Source organism: Halichoerus grypus, chromosome 7 (assembly GCF_964656455.1).
Source record: "Halichoerus grypus chromosome 7, mHalGry1.hap1.1, whole genome shotgun sequence".
NCBI classification, from domain to species: Eukaryota; Metazoa; Chordata; class Mammalia; order Carnivora; family Phocidae; genus Halichoerus; species Halichoerus grypus.
In genome coordinates, this window is record NC_135718.1 from 151,094,205 (window position 1) to 151,114,131 (window position 19,927).

The following is a 19,927-nucleotide window of genomic DNA, read 5'->3' on the forward strand; positions in this document are numbered from 1 at the left end:
AAAGAAAATATACAGTAAATTTATAAATTCAACTGGATCAGCTCATAGTCCCCTGGTGTGCCTTCCAGTCACACAGGTCTGATGTTGAAAAGAGGACACGCACATTAATGAGACGTCTGTGACCATGAGGGACCTGTCTAAATGGGAATATTCCAGCCCCAGGCTGGAAGCAGGTCCCTAATCTAGTAGTGCTATCTGGTAAGGGAGGAGACATCGGGGACTGCTTGGGGAGGTGTTAATGGGAAATCAGGGGTTAGCACTGATGGGGCTGGAGGAATTGGGATCTGGGTGTCACTAAGGATCTGGATACCAAGGAAATAAGGCAGAGGTTTATTACGACTTAATGGCTGACTTGGAACTGTAGAAGGGATTTGAGGCAAATGGTTTCTAGCTTTATGTCTTCTGACTTAAAGGAATAGTTCTTCATCAGATTTAATATGGGAAGTAGTTTTGAAGTTTTAGGTTCCACCTTTATCTTACAAATTTTACATTTCCTTTGTAAATCTTCATTTCGATATAGTTGCATAAAGCATTGAACATATGGGATCTCTTCCCATTTTCTTACTTTTCTATAAAATAGTTTTAATTGCAATGTGACATTGAATTTTAAAGTTCTGTTTCCTGGCCACTTTTCTCCATCCTCTACAGTATATTGTGGCCAGGCTATGTTGCAAAAGAAGATCACTTGCTTTTGAGTCCAAGGGAGTATCCAAAAGCCTTCCAGTTCTGGAGGCTACAGCCCGCGGGCTTTCCCTCGGAATAGAACTTGTCCCGTGTTCTGGGAATTTTCCTTAGAGTCTCCTAACCTGCAAAGGTAGCTTATAGTGAATAGCAATGATACAAATGTCACACCATCTTGCTCACAGAATATTTAAGACTCCAGTGGCTTGTCCTTAGGAAAAAAAGCTAGAGAAAGAAAGTGCCCCAGTGTCTTCTTAAAAGACGTTTGGAGACTGCCAAGGACTCTGGGGTGTCTTTCTCATCAGTTAGTAAAAGGGAAGGTAAACCAGAGAACCGGGGATCCCTACTTACAGATTGCCAGGAAAGAAAAGAAAGGAAGGACAAGGTACATTAGGCCAAGCAGCCAGGGTGGTGATCCAAACAGTCAGCAACAGTCTATTGCGTATAAACATTTGACACGGATATTAGATCAAAGAGGACGGAGATGTCTGGCAATCTCCCAGACTCTAAGCACTGGATACCAGAACAACAGTGTCCAGAGTCCCTGACAGAGGGACCAGCCAAATTTACCCTCTGACTAGTCTTTAAAGGAATGCTCGCATTTCACCAGGAGCATCCAAGCCTCCTGAAGACCCAGGTTATGCCATCTTCCTGTTTTTCCCGATTTACTCAGACTTTGGGAGACAACTCTAATTTACCTCTAAAAGCTGTGCTGTCGACCCAGCTTATGCCAGCAGAGATCATTTTGAGTAAACATACTCAGTGTGGCCGCTGGATTTCAGGGGAGGTCTCAATGCTGGTGGCGGTTATAGGCACCAAAGAGGGAGAGCCCCAGGAGGAATCCGCACCTGGCGCATCCCCAGGAGCTTGAATGGGTTAGCCCAGGACCAGCTGCCACTGCCCTCCGCTCTGCCTGTTGGAAACCGGGGAACTGGAGGGCAGAACCTCAGAAGGACAAGACTCCCATCTGAGTCACCAGAATTTGTTACTGGACCAATGTAGGTCGGGTCTGGGCTGAGTTATAGAGAGAGAGACTACACCAGCTGAAGTTGCCTTATGAAGTCTTCTTTATTTGCAGCAAATAAAGAGAACATGGAGAATAATTTCCAAAGCTGTGACTCCCCAAACAGGAGTAAGCAGGCTCCTTTTTTCTCTCTTTTTTAAGTGAATTTTTTAAAATTCAAGTATAATTAACATACAGTGTTACATTAGTTTTAGGTGTATAATCTAGTGATTCAACAATTATATACATTACTCAGTGTTCGTCATGATGAGTGTATTCTTAATCCCCTTCACTTATTTTACCCCACCCCCACCCCCACCCACCTCCCTCCTGGCAACCAGCCGTTTGTTCTCTATAGTTAAGAGTCTGCTTTTTGGTTTCTCTCTTTTTTCTTTGTTTGTTTTGTTCCTTAAATTCCACATATGAGTGAGACCACATGGCATTTGTCTTTCTCTGCCTGACTTATTTCACTTAGCATTATACCCTCTAGATCATCCATGTTGTTGCAAATGGCAAGATTTCATTCTTTTTTTACGGCTGAATAATATTCCATTGTGTGCATACCACATCTTCTTAATCCATTCATCTATGGATGGACACTTAGGTTGTTTCTGTATCATGGTTATGGTAAATAATGCTGCAATAAAAGATATAGGGGTGCCTATATCTTTTAAAATTAGTGTTCTTATTTTCTTTAGGTAAATACCCAGTAGCGAAATTACTGGATCATATAATTTTATTTTTAATTTTTTGAGGAACCTCCATACTGTTTTCCACAGCAGCTACACTGATTTGCATTACCACCAACAGCGCAGGAGGGCTCCTTTTTCTCCACAACCTTACCAACACTTGTTATTTCTTGTGCTTTTGATTTTAGCCCTTCTGACAGATGTGAGGTGATATCTCATTGTGGTTTTGATTTGCATTTCCCTGATGGCAAGTGATGTTGAGCACTTTTTCCATGTTCCTGTTGGCCATTTGGATGTCTTCTTTGGAGAAACATCTGTTCATGTCTTCTGTTCATTTTTTAATTGGATTATTTGTTTTGGGGCTGTTGGGTTATATAAGTTCTTTATATATTTTGGATGCTAACCCTTTATCGGATATATCATTTGCAAATATCTTCTCCCATTTGGTAGGTTGTCTTTTTGTTTTGTTGATGGTTTCCTTCACTGTGCTTTTTATTTTGGTATAGTCCCAGTCATTTAATTTTACTTTTGTTTGCCTTGCCAAAGGAGACATATTTAGAAAAATGTTTCTATGGCTGATGTCAAAGAGATTACTGCTTGTGTTTTCTTCTAGGAATTTTATGGTTTCATGTCTCACATTTAGGTCTTTAATTCATTTTGAGTTTATTTTTGTGTATGCTGTAAGAAAGTGGTCCAGTGTCATTATTTTGCATGTAGCTGTCCAGTTTTCCCAACACCATTTGTTGAAGAGACTGTCTTTTCCCCATTGTATATTCTTGCCTCCTTTGTTGAAGATTAATTGACCATATAACTGGCTTTATTTCTGGGCTCTCTATTCTGTTCCATTGATCTATGTGTCTTTTTTATGCCAGTGTCATACTGTTTTGATTGCTACAGCTTTGTAGTATATCTTGAAATCTGAGATTGTGATTCCTCCAACTTTGTTCTTCTTTTTCAGGATTGCTTTGGTATTCCGGGTTTTTTGTGGTTCCATACAAATTCTAGGATTTTTTTTGTTCTAGTTCTATGAAAAATGCTGTTAGTACTTTTGCATAGAGATTGCATTAAATTTGAAGATAAGCAGGCTCCTCTCATTGGAGTCTGGGATGAATATGCAGAGGGGAGTTCCTCCTCATTGCATGTAATGGGCAGGCATAGAGTTGCTCATGCACACTCAGAAAACATGCCTATACATACATTGTATGTAATGCTAATGAGGCTTATGCTCTCCCAGGGCAGGGATTTTAACATTATGATGAAGCTGAGGTAACCATTGGGCACTTTATGAGTCATCTCCCCAGGCATGTCCTGGGATCAGGGGGGGCGGGGGGATCCTACTCAAAATATTTCTTTTCCTGTTCCAGCAATTCTTTAGCTTGTTTCTAAAAGGTAAAATTGATAGCTAGGCAAAAGCTTTGAGGAATTTCTTGAGTTGTGGGGCTCTTCTCACTGGTGACAAAATCACATCACCTGGGCCCTGAAGCAGCTCTCCTTGTGTCCAATGTCTCACAGAAGGGCTTTGGAACATTTTCTGTAACCTCTGTCCTTCACCTTCCCAAGCTAAGTGCCTCCAGCCTTTTTCTTTTTTCCTAGACATTCAGGGGACTCTACCTTCCACTTCTCCACCTTCTTCCACTTTGTCTCTTCTTCTGTCACAGACTCCTTTCTCGTCCCCCTGTACCCAAGCAAACTCCCCACAAATAAAAGCAGAGGCAAACAGGTATTTGAGCTCATCCTTGAAGGATAACTAGGAGCTTACCAGGTGGAAAAGGCAAGGAAGGGCATTTCAGGCAAAAGGAACAACAGAGCAGAGAAATTACGGGGCATTTTTGGAAGAATCACAAATAATTGAGCTCTGGGAACCTCTTGTTTTTATTCAAAACTCTGCTACAATGTTATCTCCCCTGTGAAGTGTTCCCTGACAACCCCCATCTCTGCTGGCCCCCGATGCTCACTTCTTTGTCCCACAGAGCACACACCTCTATTGATTCAACATTTATTGGGCTAGAAAGTGTGCTAAGTCCTAGGGATACAGAGTAATAAGCACAATCCCTATCTTCAAGATTCTGGAAAAGAGAGGAAAACAATCTCATAATTACAACAAAAAGAAAGAAGGACTTAGTATTGAGTGCACTAGGTACAAGGCAATGCAGAGGTGAGCCCCATCCTAGCTCAAGGGCTAGTTCCCTGCACCAAAACTACTCCCTTACCTGCTGGGCTCCTCTTCCACATGGTGGGCCCAGAGGACCAGCATTTCCTATTCCTGTTTCCAATCTTCAGCCTGGAAGTTGGTTCATAAAAGGGATCTAAGACATATGGTCTGAATGCTATGATTTCTAAGGCTTCATTCACTGAATTAACATAGAACTAAGCAAATAGTAGAAAGAATTACTTGTTAAATGCATAATTGCAATCTATAAAAAACAAAGGAGACTTCAAGGAATGTGCTAGGCAGGGAGGCAACAGTTCCTGGGAAGTCCTTGGGCCCCAGGGTATGCCAAGACTCCTTGCAAAAGAGAAACTGTTCCTTAATATCCTGAACAGAGAACCTCAAAGAGAAAAAATGGAGTGTCCACATCAAATACTCATTGGATGAATAGTATGTGCCTACAATGTGCCAAGCATTGTTCAAGAGTGATCACAACAATGAAAAAGACACAAATTTCTTTGCTCTCATGGAGCTTACATTCTAGTGGAAGGGAGAGAGAATTAAAAAAAAAAATTCAAATTATAAAGTATGCTAGATGGTAAGCATCATGGAGAAAAATAAATTCAAAGGCAGCTGAATGTACAAGGGTCGGAATGCAAGCTGGTGCAGCCACTCTGGAAAACAGTATGGAGGTTCCTCAGAAAGTTAAAAATAGAGCTACCCTATGACCCAGCAATTGCACTACTGCCTATTTACCCCAAAGATACAAATGTGGTGGTCCGAAGGGGCACATGCACCCAATGTTTATAGCAGCAATGTCCACAATAGCCAAACTGTGGAAAGAGCCCAGATGTCCATCGACAGATGAATGGATAAAGAAGATATGGTGTGTGTGTGTGTGTGTGTGTGTATATGAAACATTATATATAGTAAGATATGGTATATATATGGAATATTATATATATATAAAATATATGTACATGGACTATTATAACTCAGCCATCAAAAACAATGAAATCTTGCCATTTGCAATGATGTGGATGAAACTAGAGGGTATTATGCTAAGGGAAATAAGTCAGTCAGAGAAAGACAAATATCATACGATTTCATTCATATGTGGAATTTAAGAAACAAAACAGATGATCATAGGGGAAGGGAGGGAAAAATAAAATAAGACAAAATCAGAGAGGGAGACACACCATAAGAGACTCATAACTCTAGGAAACAAACTGAAAGTTGCTGGAGGGGAGGTGGGTGGGGGATGGGTTAACTGAGTGACGGACATTAAGGAGGGCACCTGATGTAATGAGCACTGGGTGTTATATGCAACTGATGAATCACTAAATTCTACCCCTGAAACTAATAATACAGTATATGGGAACTAAATTGAATTTAAATTTCAAAAAAGGGCAGCTGAATGTATAAGGATGAGTGTTGGTGATGAGGGAAGAGTGATCCTCTCTGAGAGGGAATGTGTGCATTAAATATTTTTGGAGATGAAAAAGTGAGCCACGTGCACACCTGGGAGAAATGCTTCCAGACAGAGGGAACTGCAGGTATACACGCCCCAGTCTATTCAAGAAATAGCCAGGCCAGGGCGCCTGGGTGGCTCAGTTGGTTAAGCGACTGCCTTCGGCTCAGGTCATGATTCTGGAGTCCCGGGATCGAGTCCCGCGTCGGGCTACCTGCTCAGCAGGGAGTCTGCTTCTCCCTCTCCCGCTCCCCGCTCTTGTGCTCTTTCTCTCTCTCACTCTCTCTCTCAAATAAATAAATAAAATCTTTAAAAAAAAAAAAAAAAAAAAAAAAGAAATAGCCAGGCCAGCACAGTTCGAGCAAAGCAAACCAGTCTGGAGAGAGTAATGGGAGATTAGGTCAGAGAGATAAAAATGAGCAAATCATTTTGGTCCTTATAAGCCATTGTAACTGTTTTGGTTTGGCTTGGTTTTTGTTGTTGCTCTAACATTTTTAACTGAAATATAACACACAGTGACTCTTTCCATATTTTGGGTATTGTGGACATTGCTGCTATAAACATTAGGATGCAGGTGCCCCTTCGAATCACTGTGTTTGTATCCTCTGGATAAATACCTAGGAGTACGATTTGTATCCTTTGGATAAATACTTAGGAGTACGAATACCTAGGATAAATACCCTGGGTCATAGGGTAGTTCTATTTTTAACTTTTTGAGGAACCTCCATATTGTTTTCCAGAGTGGCTGCACGAGCTTGCATTCCCACCAAGAGTGTAGGAGGGTTCCCCTTTCTCCGCATCCTTGCCAACATCTGTCATGTCTTGACTTGTTAATTTTAGCCATTCTGACTGGTGTGAGGTGGTATCTCATTGTGATTTTGATTTGTATATCCCTGATGGCGAATGATGTTGAGCATCTTTTCATGGGTCTGTTGGCCCATTTGGATGTCTTCTTTGGGGAAATGTCTGTTCATGTCTTCTACCCATTTCTTGACTAGATTATTTGTTTTTTGGGTGTTGAGTTTGATAAGTTCTTTACAGATTTTGGATACTAGCCCTTTATCTGATAAGACACTTGCAAATATCTTCTCCCATTCTGTGGGTTGTCTTTTGGTTTTGTCAACTGTTTCCTTTGCTGTGCAAAAGCTTTTTATCTTGATGAAGTCCCAATATGTCATTTTTGCTTTTGTTACCCTTGCCTTTGAAGACATGTCTAGCAAGAAATTGCTGTAGCTGAGGTTGAAGAGGTTGCTGCCTGTATTCTCCTCTAGGATTTTGATGGATTCTTGTCCACATTTAGGTCTTTTATCCATTTTGAGTTTATTTTTGTGTATGGTGTAAGAAAATGGTCCAATTTCATTCTTCTGCAAGGTGTCCATTGACAGATGAATGGATAAAGAAGATGTGGTATATATACACAATGGAAAATTACTCATCCATCAAAAAATGAAATCTTACCATTTGCAATGACGTGGATGGAGCTAGAGGGTTTTGTGATAAGGGAAATAAGTCACTCAGAGAAAAACAATTATCAAATGATTTCATTCATATGTGGAATTTAAGAAACAAAACAGATGATCATAAGGGAAGGGGGGGAAAAGTAAAATAAGACAAAATCAGAGAAGGAGACAAACCGTAAGACTCTTAACTCTAGGAAACAAACTGAGGGTTTCTGGAGGGGAGGTGGGTGGGGAATGGGCTAACTGGATGATGGGCATTACGGAGGGCACTTGATGTAATGAGCTCTGGGTGTTATACACAACTGATGAATCACTAAACTCTACCTCTGAAACTAATAATACACTGTATGTTAATTAATTGAATTTAAATTTTAAAAAAGAAAGGAAATACAACACACAGCAAGAAAACTGTACAAATCCTAAGTGTGAACTCAATGAATTATCATAAAATGACTAAATCTGTGTATCTAGACACAGGTCAAGACATTAGCAGCACCCCAGAATTCCCCATTTATGCTCCCTCCTACCTGCTCTCTCCCTCCTTCTCAAAGGTGACCACTATAGTGACTTCTAGCAGCAGATTTGTTTTGCCTGTTTTTAAACTTTCAATAAATGGAATCAGTTATAAAAATAAAAGCAAAATAAATCTCTGCTCAAGATTTTGCTTGTGATATTCACCCATGTGGTTCCTAGAGGGTAGAAGGATGAAGACGACAAATAAGGGCACATTAAACTCCTGATGGGAAAGATGTGGTACGGAGGGCTATTGCTTGCGGTGTGTCTGCGCCCAGCTTCCACAGTCCAGGAAGGAGAGAGCAAACATGAGCTCACCCAGGAGCTAGCTGAGTGTCAGGATCTCAAGAGATAGTTCCTCTCTGCTCAGATCCTCTCCTGAGAAGTAAGAGATCTGGAGAGGGCTGGGGTCATGGCTGCAATTACTTCTTCACTGATTCACTCAAACATTTCCAGATCCTACTTCATGTCGGGCACAATGCTGAGATACAAAGATAATTAAGACATGGTCAGTTAGACAAACGAGTTAATAGGACTACAAAATGGTATGGTAAGTGCTAAGTATTTGCAAAGGATGCTAAGGAAGCATCTTTTTTAAGAATCATTGTGACAATTTCACCTTTTTTGCTCAAACATTAATGGCCCTGAGATAGGCTCATGAGAATATGGCCATTATCTGTCCCTTTGAAATTATATTTATTACTTTTTTAAAAAAGCCTTATTTATTTATTTTAGATATATATAGAGAGTGTGTGTGAGCAGGGGGAGGAGCAGAGGCAGAGGCAGAGGGAGAGAATCCTCAAGCAGACTGCCTGCTGAGCGCAGAGCCTGATGTGGGGTTCAATCCCATGACCCTGAGATCATGACCTGAGCTAAAATTAACAGTCAGACGCTTAACCAACTGAACCACCCAGGCGCTCTTTATATTTATTATTTTTATATTCATCAGTTTTATCTCCTCAGCTAGACTATAATCTTTTTGAGAATAGAAAAGATATCTTCTGCTATCATAAGAAGAGCACAAAGTAGCTGAAGTCAGAAGAGTTGGGTTTGAATCCTGACTCATATTCTTTAGCTGGACAACCCTAGGAAAATGAATTAAACTTCTATGCCTCAGTTCTTTTATCTATAAATGGAGATAGTAATATTCATCCTAGCTGCCTCCTAGAATTATAACAACATCAAAGGAAATAATGAATAAGAAGAGCTGTAAATTCTTATTATCAGTTCTCTAAACCCCACAAAACTACTATGTTGAGTGTAGTAGGTAATCAGTAAGTGTTGAGCTTTCACTAAACTTCATCAGCAAAGACTTGTGGTTTTTGGAGCCTATGCCAGGGAGTGGATGCAGTTCCCTGTTCCCCTCTACCTTATGCCCAGAGAACTCAGAAGCTGGAGTCAGATATTGTGGCCATGACCCAGGAGTGACCGGCAAGTGTGGGAGGGTGGACTGGGCCAGAACCATCTGGGCCAATGACCCATTACCCAAGAACGCCAGACATTTTGTTGGGTTGGAACCTCTGGGATTGTCCATTTCAACACTTCTCCTAACCCCTGTCTCTCTCCCTGGTATCTCTGGGCTTCAGTATCAGAAGGCTCTAATAGACGGGCAGAGTTAGGGGAAAGGGTGTGGGAGGCAGGGAGTGGGCAGAGGGGGATGGTTATAGCCGTTTCCCTTCTGTGCTTACAGGGAACAGAGCTTCACAAGACAGCTCAAACCCACTGACAGTGAATGGGGTTCTGGGGGAGTCGGTAACTCTTTCCCTGAAGCTTCCTGTACATCAGGATATTCAGTCCATCACCTGGCTTCACAATGGAAAATCTATCAACTTCATATTGCCAAAAGCTGCTCCAGATTCGCGGATCTTGGTGACTGATCCAAAACGGAAAGATCGACTGCAACTGATGGAGGACTACTCCTTACAACTCAGCAACCTGGCAACGGCAGACGCAGGACTTTACTGTGCCCAGATAACCACACAAACCTCTACAGAGTTTTCCTATTACACTCTGCAGATCTTCAGTGAGTCAAAGAATGGGGTTTAATTGTGTATGGACTGAAAGGTGTTACAGATGTCAAATCCTATGTGACAGCAAGTGTAGCCTAGTGGTTAAGAACATGGCATTTGCGCTCACACTGAGGTCTGGCACAAAAGCAAGTCAATGGCTCGGCCAGTTAGTGGCAGAGCGGAGAATAGAACATAAGTCTTGTGACTCCTGGCCTCAAATCACATCACTCTCGCTCACACACTAAAATATTCCCTCTCGACCTGAAATGTACTGGAAGGAACAGAAGTGAAGTCGCTGTGACTCTGTTTCCTTGTGCATTACCTGTATCTGTAGAATATTCTTCACAACAGCTCCACGAGGCAGGTACCACCCTTACTCCCAAGGCCTCGAGTCAGTCCCAGCAACCTGCCTACGGTCATGGAGACAGTAAGTGGGAGAGTGACATGTACCTGGCACGAGACCTCCCTTTACACAAAGGCCAGTCTGACCCCATGGAGTGATCAGTGTACAGGACAGAACTCTACCTAGAAAGTGCTCTGTAAGGATGAGCTGATAATAAGAAAGATCTTTTCTATCAAGGTTATTTAACTTCTTTTTTATAAAGATTTTATTTATTTGTCAGAGAGAGAAAGAGCACAAGCATGGGTGAGAGGCAGAGGGAGAGGGAGAAGCAGGCTCCCTGCTGAGCAGGGAGCCCGATGTGGGACTCGATCTCAGGACCCTTGGATCATGACCTGAGCAGAGGGCAGATGCTTAACCAACTGAGCCACTCAAGGTTATTTAATTTCTAACAATACTTTTTCCAGATGGCTCATGTCCTCAACATAAAATTATGGAAACCATGAGACAGCTTCTGAGTCAGTATTAGAAAAAAAAAAATCCTTCTAGCAATCAGTGATGTTCAGAGATGCCATGAATGGCTTTAAGATAATTCCTTGGTGGGAATGTTGTACAGGAGATTCAAGCATTAAATTGGCAACTTTAAAGGCCACCAAGATTCTATAATTCTTATCTACTCCAGAATCCATGGTATCTAAAATTCACCCAGAGTCCTTTGAGTTAAGACCTGGAATCCAAAAAAAGCACTTTAGTTAAAATAAAATGTCACCACAAATAGGTTACATGTGAACCTCTAGAATCCCCTGAATATTTGGTGGATTTACCATGTTAGATTGGTCAGAGTCATGTCCCTAAAAGAATAGGACACAGAACAGGTAAATATGAAGGGAAAGAAAGATTGTCTAGAAAAGTCTGCAACAGGAATTCCAAGCAAAGGGGCAGAATCGCCCTGGGGCAGTTCATTAGTGTCTGGAGGCCTCCAAGACAAAACACCACAAATTTGATGGCTTAAAACAACAGAAATTTTATTCTCTCACAATTCCAGAGGCCAAATGTCCAAAAGCAAGGTGTGGGCAGGGCTGCATTCCCTCTGGAGGCCCTAGAGGGCAATCTTCCAGCTTCTGGGTGCTGTTGGCATTCCTTGGTGTTTGTTGGTCTATGACAGCATCACGCCAGTCTCTGCCTCCTCCTTTCCCTGTGTGATGTCCTCTTCTGTCTCAAATATCTGCTTTCCTCTTACAAGGACCCTTGTCATTGGATTTAGGGCCCACCCAGATAATCCAGAATCATCTCCTCATCTCACTTAATTACATCGGCAAAGACCCTTTTCCAAATAAGATTCTGGGAATTAGCACATGGGGATATCTTTTGGCCGAGGGGTGGGGAGTGTCATCATTCAACCCACTACAGGCAGGATCACTCAGTGAAGCAGGATCATCAAGGCATAGCGAGGACACTGGAGAGAAGAGAGACATCCAGTCAAAAGTCTGAGAATAGACCCCATATCAGGCTCCATCATACTTGTTGAGACAATGTTCTTCTGCCATTCTTCAGAAGACCAAGCATGACTTCTTCTGCAATAATCATACTCCCCAGGTTCGATGCCAATCCCTTCTCAGGGCCTTTTGGTATCAAGAGTGCCAGGGAACAGGGGTGAGTTCTAAATGGGGTGGTCATAATAGGCCTCACTGAGTAAATAACATTTGAGCCAAGACCTCTTGGAGGTGAGGGAGTGAGCCACGCAGATATTTGAAAGAAGAGCCATCCAGCATAGGCATTCCCTGTGCCCAGCATGCTCAAAGAGCATCAAGGAGGTCCAACACCAAGGAGCAGAGTGAGGGGAGAGTAATAGGAAACAAGGTCAGTAAAGAAATAGGGGCCACATCTGGTAAGGCTCTGAGAGCCATCACAGGGACTTTGCGTTCTACTCTGTGAGACTGAGAACCATCAGAGAGTTTTGTAGAGCAGTAATATGATTTGACTTACTTGCTTAACGCATCCCTTTGACTGCTCTGTTAAGAATAGGCTCTAGGGGACAGCAGTAGAAGCCAATTACCGATTAGGCCACTGTGACAATCCAAGCAAGAGACGCTGCTGCTTTGCCCAAGGGTGGTAGCAGTAGAGGTAAGGAGAAGGGGTTGGACCCTGGATATATTTTGGAGGTAAAGTCACCAGGATATCCTGATATGGTATAAGATGAAGAGGTAAGTCAGCTCCAGGGCTTTTGGCCTGAGTGTCTGGAAAGGCGATTATCAACGAGGGTGCTGAAGGCTATGGACTGAGCAGGTTTGAGAGAGAAAAACAGGAATCCTTTTGAACATGTTGAGTTTGAGATACACATTATATCCAAGTGGAAATGTCACGTAGGCAGTTTTATACTCATTAAGTGGAAAAAGGCAACAAGATAGATTTTTGAGGTCAGCCATGGACACAGGTTGACGGAATGTGGCAATCATGCCAAATATTTGCCATTGCTGCACTAGGCACTGTCTCAGTTAATCCTCATAATTCCCTAAGAGGTTGGTATTATTGCCCAGGTTTACAGATAAGGAAACTGAGGCTTGCAGAGATTAAAAACGTATCCATGGTCACGTAACCAGTAAGTGACAAAGCCATGAGTCTAACCCAGGTCTTCCTAACTCCAAATCCAACACTTGCCATTACACGAAATCTCCTTTCTGTCAACATATGTCCCACCTCCTAGTCTATTAACAAAGCTTAGAGCATTCCTCAATCTCTTCCCACCAGACAGTGGGAGTCATTCAGTTCTCCATTGGGTCACTGTTACCCTCAGGCCAAGTCCAGGTCAGTGGCCTTTTCTGTACCACTCCCATGTCCCCGTTGATTCACAGCTACTGACATCTTAATAGCCAATATTTTCTGGTCTCTGCTCTCAGAAATTTCTACAGCAGATGTTCTCTTACATGCCTGAATGTTTTGTACTTCTTTGCTTGCTCATTCAGTTTCACTCCTTTCCCTGGTTTTTCAGTTCTCAACATTTCCCTTTCTGACTTGCTGGCATTCCATATCAGAGTCTCTTTGTTATCATGGGAACCAGCATCTGATACAATGAGGCCCAGGATTCCTGCAGATTTGTGAGAAATACAGTTCCTCAAGGACGTTAAGGTTTTATCTTCTATTCCAGCTAGGGGATTCTGATGGTTGAGAAAACAAGGTTCTTGAGTCTGATCTACTGGTTTCTGCCCTGGCTAAGGTAGAGTTGACCCTCAGCTGAATTCCCAAACGTCTTTACACGAGGCCAGTGTACAAGGCTAGAAAGGACACCAGGAACAAACTGGGGTCCAGAAAGTAAATGGAGAAGCCCAGAATCATCTAACTAGGTGGTGGCTACCCTGGTGTGTCCCTACCACTTCTCCCTCTGGCTACTCTGTCTTATGCTGATGCCCTTCATCATTTGGTCACCCCAGACCTTGGTGCCATCAATTAGGCAATAGGGGCCGACTTAGTTACAGATGACACATACCATAACACACAGTAGAGTGTTGGGTGGAATACAGAAACATTCTGTGGCGGGAATATTTTTCACAGAGTGCTGAACCAAGGCGTTTGTTCTTAGTTCAGGTCTTCTCTCTGCATGCAGGACGACTGAGGAACTTACAAATTGCCAATCACACGTGGCTGTCTGAGATTGGGACCTGTGAGATCCACCTGACCTGCTCTGTAGAGAATTCAAATGACACCTTCTTAAGGTGGCAGGTTGTAGGAAACACGTCTATAAATGAAGCAAACCTCACTATTTCCTGGGACCCCAGGAATTCCAGTGAACAGAAGTTCACCTGCGTAGCTGAGAATACTGTCAGCAATATATCCTTCTCTGTCTCCACCCAGAGTCTCTGCGAAGGTAACAGTCTGTCTCAGGTCCCTCTGAGAGCCTTGAGCAGCTGTGGGGTGTGGTGTGTCCCTCCTGCCCAAAGTGATTCCCCAGAACAGTGGCCCAGTGGGAAGCAGCCAAACCCTTCTGGGAGAGGACAGACACTCCTGCAGCTCTGTGCCTCTCACTACCTCCAGAGGCCTCTCCTCCCTCTCTCTCTCCCTCCCTCCCTCCCCCAACCCTTCCTCCAGCCCACTCAGAGCCCAGGAGCAAAGTCCTTGGGGAGTCAGAACTGCTCCCCATTCTGGCTCTACCATGCTCCTGTCCTGTCTGCCACATGGATTCCCACTCTCAGAAAATCTACCCAGAGCCAGGGTCCAGCCAGCCCCCAAAAGTGGCCTAGAAGAGGCTCAGTGGAGGCTCTGAGGAAAACACTCCCTGCTTCAAGTGCAACTTCTTTTTTCTTTTTTCAGGTGTTTTGAATATGAAAAATCACCCTGATACCAAATGGATTATAATTGTGGTTGTGGTTACTTTGATATGTATAGTCATCACTGTGGAGTTACTTGTTTGGAGGAAAAAAGTTTGTTTGTGGAGGACAGGTAAAGGGAGGGAGGATGGTCCACTGGGACAACCCCTGGGATGTGACCACAAACCTGCTATTTTCCCAAGGAGGGTGGGTCCTACTGGAAAATGCATGACCAAGCCTCAAGGCCTGACTGCCCTTCCCCTTCAGCACCGCCCCCCATATCCTCTAGAGAGACACCTGTGGGTGTGGGGTAGGGTGTGGGAGCCACTTTCACTACACTCACAAATTCAATTTCCCTGATTTTATTTTTCAGGCATCTTTCATTTTTCTACTCCACAAACCCAGAGTCCTGGTGAGCTTGCAGACTCTTAGCTCCCAATCATAAAACAGATGGGGAGAACCTAATGGAGGAGGAAAAGGGCTGGTCAGAGGGCTGGATAATGAGAGAGGAGGGGGTCAGAATGTCATTACTCAGATGGACCAGATGGTGCAAAAGGAGGCGATCTGTAACTATGCATGTCTGTCCCCTCTGGGACCTAACGGGTCCCTTACAAGCATGCAAACCAGTCACTCACCGAGTTTCTTGGAGTGGGATTAGGGTCATTTCCCACCCTGCTGATGAAAAACTGGGTGCCAGCAAAAGGTTCATGGCCTGTTCATTATCAACCAACAACTCCAGGGCAGGGACAGGTTTAGAGCATCAAAGGTCCAAAGACAAACTGCCTGACCCCATCACTCTTTCAGCCAAGACTTGAACATTGAGTAGACCCAGTCCAAAAAGAAAGTATGATTTAGAGACAGGAACACAGGCTCTGGCTTCAGATTGGCTGTGAGTCTCATTTCATGGGTGAGAAATAAACGACATCATGTGTAGAAGATGAACATGAGGTTCAGAGTCAGAAGGCATGTTCTGTTCCTGTTCCATCACTTCCTGTTTGACTTTGTGCCAAGTTAATTGAAATTTCTGAGCCTCCAGTTTCTCATCTATAATATAATATAATATAATATAATATAATATAATATAATATAACATAACATAACATAATATAAATCTAGAGTATAATCATCCATAGTATAACCATCTATAGTATAATCATTTATAATATAATCTGAGAAGTTTAATAATATTATATATGTGACATAATTTGGCTCCATTACGCTTGCCAACAAGGTTCTCTAGCCCTTGTGCAGGCAGTGCTATTTGGTCTTGGGAGCTCCCTGCCCAATGTAAATCCAGAGGGAGACTCTGAAGCTTTAGGATACCTCTAGACCACACACCCCCAAGTGATGAGGTCAGAAATAGAGCACATGGCTGAGAAAGTTCTGGTTCAACCCAGAACTTCAAAGACTGTCAAAAATGAATGAACCCTAGGGAAGGGGATTGCCTTGAACAACTGCCTCTTTGGGGCCAAAAAGTGCCCTGGTGTAAGCCAAGGTCCCAGGAGACCAGGACACTGACTGTGCATTCCTGTGTTAACAGCAGAGACCATAAGGAACTTAGATTATGTCTCCGTCTCTCCAGGGAACACCGTGTATGCTTGTGTCACTCATCCAAACAGGGTGAGTCCTTTCAGCTTTATACTCCATCATTGGCATGGTTTTTATAGTCTTTATTCACAAACTTGTCACCACAATCATCTGACTAATCCAATGACACACACCTTTGAGGAGAGGAGGGGCAGTGGCGGGAGCTAGGATGTTGTATGTGGGACATAGCTAGCCCCCAGGGCTCAAGCCCCGTGGTGTGTTTGCTCATACCCTGCTTTACATGGTCCTCTAACTGCGTGATGCATCAGTAAGTCTTGTCCCTTTTCAGCTTAATTACAAGCTACCTGAAGTGAAAATTACATCTTCTTCCCTCTTCCCTGAGCACAATGTGCAGTAAATACTTGCTGAATGGAACAGACTCCCATGTAAGTCTGAGAGTTTCCAGAGCAGACAATTCTGTAGCAGGGGATTTCTCACCCTGGATGTAGTGGAAATAGGGGAACTCAGAAGCAGTCTCTCAAGAGGGGAAGTGGGGCAAGGATTTGCAACAGTAGAAGACAGTAAAGGCATGAACAGCCTTCAACCCTCCCTTCCCCCCCGCAACATAACAGATGGCCTTGGTCAGCCACCAGGAACTCCTCTGCCACACATCAGCAATTTCCCACCACCCCCAAAGTAAAGCACCTGCATGTGAACATTTCTAAATAATACCATACATCTTCTGAAAAGTAAGCCAAGATAACTCAGCATTTACCAACTCATGGAAGCAATGATCCAGCTAGAAATCTTAGATTCCCCAAGTGAATGTCCCTTCACACAGCCCCTCGCAGTTACTTACAAGGTAGGCTCCATGAAGAGAGGTAACAGGAAGGGGTATTCTTAGTTGTTCAAATGTTTCTATTGCCTTTCCAGTTCCCTCTTGAAGACTAGATGAATCACCCTCAACAAACAAATAAATTAATCTCCAGCAAATTTGCTAACTTCTTCTTTAGCAAAAATTATACTTTGGAGAGTTCCAGAGGTTTTGATAAATACCCTAAATATTCCTTAATTGGTTTTAAATGTCAAACTTATGAACACAGGGCACTTCTGCTGTTATTGCTGTACTTTGTATTCCAAGTAGAACCATTCTTGAGACCGGGTGTTCCTCCTACTTATCAGTTCCCCAGGCATGAGGAGAACCCAATGGCATGAGAACGAGGCAATTCGAGTCAAGGGACAAACTTGAAGAAGGCAATAGCTCCAGTCATAGCTAGTAAAGATCTAAGACAAAAGATCCAATACTTCTGTACACTTCTAGTATAGAAGTCAGTTCTTAAAATGGAGGAAGGAGAGTAGAGTCGGATGCAGGAAACAATGCTTCCTTTTCTTCACACCACCTGCCAACAAGGTCGCCCCTCTGTCCCTGTCTGGGTCTTGAGCCACTGGTTTGCTGGGGTGTTGTGCTTCTGTGTGGGCCTCAGGAAATGTCACTAAACTTCTCAGGTTGGAGAGCTAGTGGTGTTTGTCTCCAGCTCCTCTTGCTACACAGTCTCTAGCCTTTTCCTCCTGAAGAACTTTGACATCATCCTTCTATATCGCATTGTCTTCCCCCAGAATATATCTACGCATGAATATCTCTTCATCTGTGTGAGCCAAATGTATGATTATTTTTTACAGCAAACAGATATCCTAACACCTGTGAAAAGCAGTGATTACTCCACCATTTATTCCACAGTTCATCAGTACAAAGAGGTAAGCCCATGATTGTCCCCTGTTCTCACATCTTACCTCTCTCCCCAGACTTGTAACTTTACAAATAAAGTACAAGTAAAGGGGCCATTCTATAGATGCACAAATACCAGCAGGATATAGAAAGCCTCAGGACATCACCAAAACATATCCAAGAAGTTATCTTGTATTTTAGGATCACCACCCATAACTAAGTTTTCAACGTACTTGAATTTAATGAGATTTTTTAAATTCAATTTTTAATTTAACTTTGCCTTAGCTATCAATATCCTTATCTGCCAATTAGTGCTCTCCAGACCTTCTCTATAGCCATGAGAGGTAGCCTGAGGCTCTGGTCCCTACTAACCTACTTCATTTTCCTCTTTTTTCCATTAGAGTAAACCTATTTCTTCCAGGACAACTGCCCTTGACAACGTCATCTAAATTGCTGAGAGGTCTCAAAAGGAACTCAGGAATGACACAGCTTCTCCTGATCTCATGGGAGAGAACACAGCTTGGTTTCTGCCTAGCAACAGAATTCGAATATTTAGGATTATCACTTCCAGTTCTTTGGACTAGAACCTGCTCAAGTACGTCAGACATCTAAGGAACAACATCATTTCCAGCATGTGATCCAAATAACATTTTCTAATCTGCTCCAGGCCAAAACATGCTTCCATGAACAAGTCTGGACATTGACTTTCTCTTTGGCAGCTGATGGAGTTGTGCTTGACAGGGAGTTATAATTCAGAAGACAGCCACTCCTCTCCTTTTAGAAAGGAGCAGGATTGTGATTCACTGGGAGAGAGTACAGTGTATTTGTTATGTATGTTGTCTCTGGAATTGGATGGGCCTTGTCCCAAATCCTCACACATCACTTACTAGACCTACCTCCTGGGACATGTTCTGGAACCTCTTGAGGTCTGGTCTCCTAGACTGAAAAATGGGGATCAGCCTGTTACTCAAACCAGGAATCGGAGTTAGCTTTGACTTCAGCTGTTCCATCACCAGGCCCTTTGGACTCTACCTCCAAATACGTACCTTAGACTGACACACTTCTCTCCAAAACTTTAACCTCCACCCTATATTAACCCATCATCATGTCCAACCTGGAATACGACAGTAAGCTCCAAACAGATTTTCCCAATTTTCGTTCTTATCTCCCTCCAATCCATTCTCTAAAAGACAGCCGGAGTAATACTTTTAATATAAACCAGATCCTTCACTAGTCTGCTTAAAACTGACCCTGCAAGACATCCCAGGCACTCCAGAAAGAAACTGAGTCTCTGTGGTTCTGGATGGCCCGGCCCATCTGCAGCCTCAGCCACCATGTCTCCCTCCCACCCCTCTCTGATTTGGCTTCTCTGATTCTTTTTCAGCCCCTCCATCAGAGGAGAGAGTTTGCTCACATCTGCCTCAAGACCCTTCTCTGCCTGCCTGGTTCCTCCCTACTCTACAGGTCCCAATGCATATATGTCATTCTCCAAGAAAGACCTTCAGACCACTGTAACTGAAGTGGATCCCCCTGTTATTCTGTCACACCTTCCATGTCATTTACATTGTGCCGTTAAATATTTATTTGTATTTAATGTCTGTTTCTCCTATTCTACTGTACACTCTCTAGGAACAGGGACCACGATGATTTTATCTCTGTATCCGGAGCATCTAGCACATAGAAAATGTTCAACAAATACTTTTTAATAAATAAATGAACATGTAGTGGAGTTTTGTGAGAATTAAAGACGATGTGCCTGCAGCCCTTTGCGTGGGGCGTAGCACATGAGAGAGCTCGATAAGTGTGAGCATCACTGTGGCGCTGTTGCTGTTATGACATTGCATTCCTCCCGAACCGACAGAATCTTCTCACAAACCCTCAGCACAAGAAAGGAGGAAGGATGCATCCTCTGTCGCCTGGTTCCACATCACTTCCTACCTTTTATCTCTGCTCAGATTTTAAAATTTCATTCTTTTTTTTTTTTAAAGATTTTATTTATTTATTTGACAGAGAGAGAGAGAGAACAAGTAGACATATAGGCAGGCAGTCGGAGAGGGA

The 19,927-nt window shown here is 43.0% G+C and overlaps 1 protein-coding gene across 4 annotated transcripts in view; it reads left to right on the forward strand.

Annotated features, from left to right (window-relative positions):
- Positions 1 to 19,593, forward strand: part of SLAMF6 (SLAM family member 6) — a 31,351-nt gene extending 11,758 nt beyond the window's left edge. The window contains exons 2-9 of one of the 4 annotated variants that reach the window (XR_013449995.1): positions 9,657 to 9,989; positions 13,893 to 14,177; positions 14,621 to 14,749; positions 14,990 to 15,028; positions 16,157 to 16,236; positions 17,824 to 17,898; positions 18,271 to 18,996; positions 19,254 to 19,593. Coding sequence is in view for 3 of the 4 variants with exons in the window: in XM_078078456.1 (XP_077934582.1) it covers positions 9,657 to 9,989; positions 13,893 to 14,177; positions 14,621 to 14,749; positions 14,990 to 15,028; positions 16,157 to 16,236; positions 17,824 to 17,898; positions 18,271 to 18,318 (989 nt within the window). In the remaining variant the exon portion in view is untranslated. Of the gene's footprint in view, positions 1 to 9,656; positions 9,990 to 13,892; positions 14,178 to 14,620; positions 14,750 to 14,989; positions 15,029 to 16,156; positions 16,237 to 17,823; positions 17,899 to 18,270 lie in introns of all 4 variants that reach the window. The other 3 variants (XM_078078456.1, XM_078078457.1, XM_078078458.1) reach the window with 3 other exon arrangements.
- Positions 19,594 to 19,927: the final 334 nt, after the last annotated feature.